A 7,939-nucleotide genomic window follows, 5' to 3' on the forward strand; every position below is an offset into this window, starting at 1 on the left:
ATAGTGATAGTCAATTTACTTTCATCCCAGCTACTTTTTCTTTTGGGTCATTCATCTGAAGTATCACCTGTATCTTCTTATGTGAAAGATTCCTGTAAAATTCAGGTAAACCCCTAAAGATAAAATCACCCTTATTTTATGATGAGAATGGCCAACAGTCACGTGGATGACACACACATACTTATAAGACTAGCATTGTTATATTGTGTATATGGTGTAACAAATGGAGAGTGCTTCTCAATCCAATCAAGACATGGGAATTTGCAATTCACAGGAAAACATTAGAGATATTAAACTTACACTATACAACACCCCCATCACCTTTAAAACAAATGCCAAATTTGTAAGTATCACGGTAAACTCACGGCTATCATGGACCACACATTATAACAATTTTCTCAAGAAAACAAACATTAGACTGGCATTCTCAGCTGAAACAGGGGTATGAACAAAGGCTGTAACAGCCACTCAACAATTTAAACCTTACATCAAACCTCTATATGAATATGGATTCCCCATTATATGTAATATGTCCAACACATTATACAAAAATATCCAACACAACAGCTCACAGCTATCAAAACAGTATTCCATCTCCCAAAATACACCCCACAAACTTATCTCAACAACCTCACTGACCTACCTCTCATTAAGGATTGCATTAACACTCTAGTCCAAAAATACTACAACAAAGCCCAGAATCGAAACAGCAAAACAAGAACTGTTCCCATTCTAGCAGCCACACCTTCTACAAAGCAATCATACATCTCTTCGCTCAATTATATTAACAGTGTTTAGCATACATGTATTAATCAACTGTTTCCTTTTCAGTTCCACATCTCGGGCATGGGTCAGGTAGATTATTTGATGCCTGATCCATGAAAGCAGGTTTCTTTGGGCACTCTGATTTCCCCTGCATCAACATTTTTCAGGGCATAGGATTATTATATCCCAGTTCCCCTGAAAAAGGCTGTTAATCTTGTAAGTGCACCAGACTAACTTTAATCATAATATCACTTTAGTATTAAAGTTTTTTTCTTTCAAATCGACCAATCTCTTAGAAAACTATTCAAACAGAATCGTGCTATAAAATGACGGTCTCTTCATGGCTTTCCCGGCAGGATTGGGTTGGCATCTTCTTCATCTCCTCGTGTCTCTCAACAATCCACTCTATGTGTTAAAATCAAATTAAGCCCAGTGGCTCTATCAAAATTCGTTTGGCATTAACTTTCTCATTGTGCTGGGTGAAGAGAAAAAAACGTTTCTGACCACCTTGGGTTGTCTTTCACACCCCAAAATCTTTTTTTTTTTGGAGGCTTAACAGATTTTTTTAATCCTAAATTCCTGCCACAAATTTTTGTTTTTGTTCTGGAACAAAAGTTTCTGACCACCCTGGGTTGTCTTTCACACCCCAAGATCTTTTTAAATTCCTGCCACATATTTTTGTTTTTGTTCTGAAACAGATTTTGACAATTTCTTGATTTTTCTTCCAAGGAGAGCTCTTTTTAGCACAGGCACTGTGCTTTGTGACATTAACACTGTTGTTTTTGAGTGTTGAATAAAAACTGTTTCATTTTGTCATATATTGTGTCAAGTGTCTTTCAATTCTCCAAACTGAAAGTTAGAGAATTCAGATTTGTTCCACAAAACGTTTTCTGTTAGATCTCCTGTTATTTTGCAGAACCTATTTCCTCACTCTTATGAGAAATCAGTGCATCTTAGAATACAACAGATATAACCAAGTTTTAGGTTCTTTATGTATAACAATTAGAAAAGTAATACTTTAAAAATAACAGCTTATAATGTATAAATTAGCAAGTTCCTGGTTAAATTATCTGCTTAATATCATTTATTTACTTTCATCTTTCATACACTGTATACATAAAAATATGAAAATCTCACCGACTAACAATTGCCACTTGAGCTCCTAAAGATGCCAACATTGAAGCCATTCCCTTCCCTAACCCTGTGCCTCCACCAGTAATAAATGCTATACGGTCTTTAAATGTCCCTGGGGGTAACATGGGTTTAATACATGGCTCAAAAAACTTTGTTGTTTTTTGCATGTTGCAACTGGCCAAATGAAACCCTCTCTGAAAAAAAGAACTTTTTATGAATGGTTTAAGCATCATAGTCATTTTTTTATTTTTAACACCTTTATTGTTGTATGCCATGCAATGGATAAAATAATTTACATTTCTAAGATTTACAAAACAAAACATAAGAACAAACTGCCTTCATATATATATATATATTCATGGAAAAACAATTTCAATGTCATGAATGTAATATTAAAACTTAAAAATTTGTCTTTCTTAAGAACATAGAAAATAATATAAAATTTAGAAACTACAACTGCTATGGGTTCTTAACAAGAATCTTTACATTACAATCTATTTTCATGTCTGGAATAGTATAATAATACGCTGAACTTTTTTCCCCCACAGAAATAGCCTGTTATGCAAATGACATATTCAAAATTTCATGCAATAGTTTGATTAAGTAAGGTTGTTTAATGCTTTAAACTATTAGAAATTTAAATCTAAATAGAGTAGGGGGCTGACTTGTTTCCAAGAGATATTAACTCAATTGTAAGGGCAACTTTAAATTAGGATTAGACAGTGGAAAGGGCCAGAATAATGAAAAAAAAATATTTTGGGAACAAGTTACAATGTAATTTTTGATGGTAGATTAAACTGTTATTATCGTAATGCTAGAAGTACAAGAAATAAAATGGATGATTTTAGACCATTGGTTGGAACAGAGGATTTTAATATAATTGGAATAACTGAAACCTGGCACTTGTGATAAAAGTAAAATCATTGAATTACGGGGTTATAGGTTTTTTAATAGGGATAGAGTACTAAAGAGGTTAAGGAGTGGATTTTTATGTAAAATGTGTGTTACACCCTGTTCAAGTTAAGGATATCAAAGTTAAAAGCAACAAGGTTGAATCTATTTGGGTTAGGGGTTATATGAGGAGAAAGCTTTTAATTGGAACTTGTTAGATTGCCAGATGAAACTGATGACATTAATAAAAAACTCTGCAGGGAGATAAAGAATTCAACTATTAATGAGGTTATAATTATGGGAGATTTTAATTTTAGCCATACAGCTTGGGAAACATTAAAGTCAAATCAGGTTTTTAGAAACTGTTCAGGATGTTTTTCATCAACTATTGGTTAGGAAAACTACTAGAAACAATCCTATTTTAGATTTGTTTTGACTTTTAATAAAGAAATGGTTGATAGGGTAGAGGTTGGGGAACATCTGGCAGTAAGTGATCAAATCTCAATTAGATTTGATGTTTTGTTGTATATGGAGATAAGGAATAATGAGATCTTGGGTCCAAACTTCACAAAGATAAGACAACGTTTATGTGCTGTGAACTGGGCAACTGAATTAGTTGGAGTATACTGATCCAATACGGTAAAATATAAAAAATAATTTTATAAATATACAGAATAGGTATATTCCTTATATATGAAAACAGATTTGCTCAAAATGTAAAAATAAACAGAACTTCTTCAAATACATTAAGGATAAGCAAAATGTTAGGATGGGAGTAGGGCCTTTGAAAGATGACACCGAAAGGCTAATATTAGATGATTACAGGATGGCAGAGTTATTAAATTCTACATTTTCTTCAGTTTTTATTAATAAAAATTTAAGAAATATTCCTCATCCTGAACAGTTGATAAATGAAAACAAGGTTGAACAAGGTGATCACATTAACTTTACGCTTGTTGATAAAAAATTGGAAACTATAAAGAACCTGGGCCAGATATTTACCCAAGGGTTTGGAAAGAGGTTTAAGGATTAGATATGCGAGTGACTTGTTATTATTTTTTCTAAGTCCTTGAATAGAGAGCAGGTGCCAGAAGAAGTTGGCTAATGTTACTCCTCTTTTCAAGGGAGGTAACACAAAGTGTCCTAATGGTTATAGGCCTATTAGTCTTATATCAGCAGTAGAAAAAGGTTTTGAAAGTCTGATAAAAGATGATTAGTAAAGTAATTTAATAAAGCTTAAACTTTTGTTGGATAGTCAGCATGGTTTCACTCGGGGAAAATCTTGCCGTACTAATCTTTTGACATTCTTTGAAGAGGTTATGGCTTATACAGATGAGAGTACTGGTGTGGATGTGGTATATCTGGATTTTCAGAAAGCATTTGATAATATGCCCTGTAAAAGTCTTATATAAAAAGTTATCTCTTTAGGTGTGGTGGATAGGTTGGCCCACTAGATAAAAAACATATTGGATAAAAGAAAACAGAGGGTTGTCATTTATGGAAATCAGTCAAAATGAATTAATTTTACTTTAGGATTGCCTTCTGATGTAGTGGATGCAGTTAATTTAAGGAAAGCTTGATAAATATTTGAATGATAAGGGCTGATTTTGAGATGTTTTTTAAGGGTTTAATTTAATTTAGTACTGTCCTTTAATGTTATGTTGCAAACAGTTTTGGCACTAGACTAAATCAAGTGAAAAAAAAATGTCAAGTTGTATAAAACTGATGATGACAAAACCTTGTCGAAACGTTGTACATTTGCTGTTATGTTAAACTTATATTAAAGTTTTTCTTCATTACCCATTCAAGCTGTATCCAGCCATTATTTGATGACTGAAGTTTTTGGCATTAAACTATATAAAGTGAAAAAGTAATGTCCAATCACATAAGACTTTCATAACTTTTCCTGAAGTTTTAGCACTAGGCTTATTAACAGTGTCAGGTCATATAAAACTTTGATAACTCTTCCTGGAGTTTTAGCATTAAACTACATCAAGTGAAAAAATAAAGTCCAATCACATAAAACTTTGATAACTCTTCCCAAAGTTTTAGCACTAGGCTCATAAACAATGTCAAGTTATAAAGAACTTTGATAACACTTCCTGATGTTATGGCACTAGGCTTATAAATAATGACAGGTCACATAAAACTTTGATAACTCTTCCTGAAGTTTTAGCACTAGGCTCATAAACAATGTCAAGTTATAAAGAACTTTGATAACACTTCCTGATGTTATGGCACTAGGCTTATAAATAATGACAGGTCACTTAAAACTTTGACAGCTCTTCCTAGAGTTTTGACATACCTAATATCTAAATGATCAATGACTTCTTTCTTAATCATGACATGTTCATTTTGCCAGTAGTGAATCTCTGAATTATGTAATGATTACTTTTTTGGTGCATTTCCAATTGACTTTAGGATATTCTCGGAATTTTGGACTTTTACTCATTAGCAATATTAAATCTTCATTATTAACCATATCAAAATACTAGTGATCATGTGGTCAGTGTATCAAAGTACTAGTGGTCAGTGGTAGAATATATGTAAAACAATGAACTGCATTTAAAGGATAAATGTTGAACAATGTCAGGGCAAATAAACTTTGGCAATTTTTCCTAGAGTTTCAAGTGAAAACAATAACATCAGATCATATACAACTTTGATGACCCGTACTGGAATCTTTAACCCTTTCAAAACAGACACCTGCTACTTCCAGGAGGCCATATGGGAACTTTACATGTGTAACAATATGTTTTGTAACTCTTAAGGTTTCTTAAACTAGGCTACACCAAGTCAGGTCATATAAAATCTTGATGACTCTTCCTGGAAACAACACTGTAATCTAACCCAGCATTTCTCACACTGGGATCTAACCCAGCATTTCTCACACTGGGATCTACAGGTCATGTATGAAATTTCATAAAAATATTTGAGAAAATATAACTTATAGAATAAAAAATATTTTTCATAAAATAAAATTTACATGAATTAAAACATTTAAATGCAGCTTTTCATGTAAATGTAATCTTTTTTCCAAAACAAAAAACACTGATAGACTTGGGGGGTACATGAAAACATTTTGAATTAAAAAGGGGTCCTTGGGTTACTAAAGTTCTAGAACCTCTGACCTAACCCACATAAAATTAAGCACAATACTACTACTTCTTCCAAGTTCTGCATAAGCAGGATCCAACTTTGAGAGAAATTTTGGAAAGGCAATTTTCAACAAAACTCAAGCCAAAAAGGTTAATCTAAACATAAGTTATGACCTATTCACAAAAACTGACAAACTACATCAACAAATAATAAATCTAATCTTCCTTCCACACTACCATTTTTAATATCTACTGAACAGTATGTAATATTACCATAAGATATCTGTTTATGGTGTTTGAAGTGTCCTTTATTTAACAAAAATAAACCTATGTGCATGTAATTTATCTGTCAATAGAATTTGGTGGTTCAACTGTTTAAAGTAATATAATTTTTCTTTCCAAACCAACAAAATTGTAAATTTTCGCCACATTAAAACTAAAAGTAAGGCCCAGACTATTTTTAAATTTGCCATATGTCAGTGTGACAATTTTGTGGAATTTCACTCTCATTAGCTGCCTCGGACTAAGTTACACAAAAAACAACAACAGGTCTCTTCCAGCGAATTCAGGACGACTAGACACTGAACAACTTAATTCTTAATCAGATGCAATTAAATAACTGTACTATTAAAAACCGGTACAAAAAGTTGTAGCAGAAAGGCGATTTTCCTTTTATTTTTACAATCGAACAATTGATAAATTAAATAGTGTTAACCGCCCCTTATTCCGATGACAATGAGTGACCAGAACCTGCAAGTTCGAGGGCTCGCAGACTAAGAATTTGAGAACGGCTGTACTAATTTGTAATTATTTTAAGCATAAATCTAAATTTACTCCGATTTGAGGTTTAATAATTAGTACATTGAACTACTACTAACCTTAGAAATAAAGGTTGTAATACTGTACACAGACTTTTTCATTTCGATTAAAAATCTAATTGAAGCCGTCAAAATACCTGTCGATTCTACAGCTAAAGCAAAAAACCTAAATTATCATTAATAGTGGAGCATTACTGTTAAGAAGGCCTTATAAAAGAGAAAATGCGGTGCCACTAACCTATTTAAACTGAAAAAAACATAAATACATGTTTTTAAATACATAAAATTAGTCTGCTAATTTACCATCAAAAATAATTATAACCGTATTTAGTACTAATAGTGAAGATTTGGTCACAGTAATAATAATAAATTGTTCCGTCCTGTTATAACACAGTGAAATCAGGTTTTATAGCAAAACCATGCATTAAATTTGGTTCTGTTACTAGTAGCAGTATATTATTTGTTTTTACCATGCTTTCAGTTGTTAAAATATTTAAGAGTAAGATTTAGATATTTTCGTTCTTCAAAACATATTCCCATATATATTTGAATAATGGCTGATGTTCTGCTTAGTGATGCGGAGAAGACATTTATAATTCATGGGATTCAGGTGGGTACTTTTTCTTTTAATTTGTATTAATGTATAATTATAGTTTATACTTGAAATTAAATATGAAACACGACCGTACGGTATATACTATTACTACTTAGTCTCAAAGTTCGTACTAAGATTAAGAATAAACGTACCAAAATACAGTCGTAACACTACTACTAATATTTTTTAGGTTTTAATTTTTATGATATTCTGATATTGAGTAAACAGCTTTCACAGATTCGACGATCATACACGTTTTTAAAACTTAACAGATAAACCATTTGTGAACTAAAGTGAAAGGAAAGCAAATATTTCTGAATGTATTGTTTATGGAAGTAAATGGAGAAATGTGGATGCATATTATGTGTTATGTGGCAGAATTTCATCAGCAGTACACTGATGTCGGGTGAAATGAAATATACATTTGACCATGCTCCACATTGTTATTTACACATGCATGTATGCAGGGGGAGTTTGTAGGGGTTCATCTGAACCCCCTATTTTTGTGATGTAAAGAAATTATGTTTATGTAGTTATAGTGCAGCTACTTATGATATTTAACATCTTGTACATAGTCTACATTCTTGTGATAAAGCATTAGCATTTTTTGGCTTGAAATAGTCACATGCAGTGGCTTC

At 32.2% G+C, this 7,939-nt stretch overlaps 1 protein-coding gene across 1 annotated transcript in view; it reads right to left on the reverse strand.

Moving 5' to 3' along the window:
* LOC106474967 (2,4-dienoyl-CoA reductase, mitochondrial-like) overlaps window positions 1–6,915 on the reverse strand; it is a gene marked incomplete at its 3' end in the record, with an annotated part of 19,454 nt that extends 12,539 nt beyond the window's left edge. The window contains exons 1-2 of the mRNA XM_013935666.2: window positions 6,767–6,915; window positions 1,903–2,093 (exon numbers count right to left, since the gene is read on the reverse strand). Coding sequence (XP_013791120.1) covers window positions 1,903–2,093; window positions 6,767–6,808 — 233 coding nt within the window. The remainder of the gene's footprint in view (window positions 1–1,902; window positions 2,094–6,766) is intronic.
* Between the last annotated feature and the right edge of the window lie 1,024 nt (window positions 6,916–7,939).

This window comes from Limulus polyphemus, unplaced genomic scaffold (genome assembly GCF_000517525.1).
Source record: "Limulus polyphemus unplaced genomic scaffold, Limulus_polyphemus-2.1.2 Scaffold7919, whole genome shotgun sequence".
NCBI classification, from domain to species: Eukaryota; Metazoa; Arthropoda; class Merostomata; order Xiphosura; family Limulidae; genus Limulus; species Limulus polyphemus.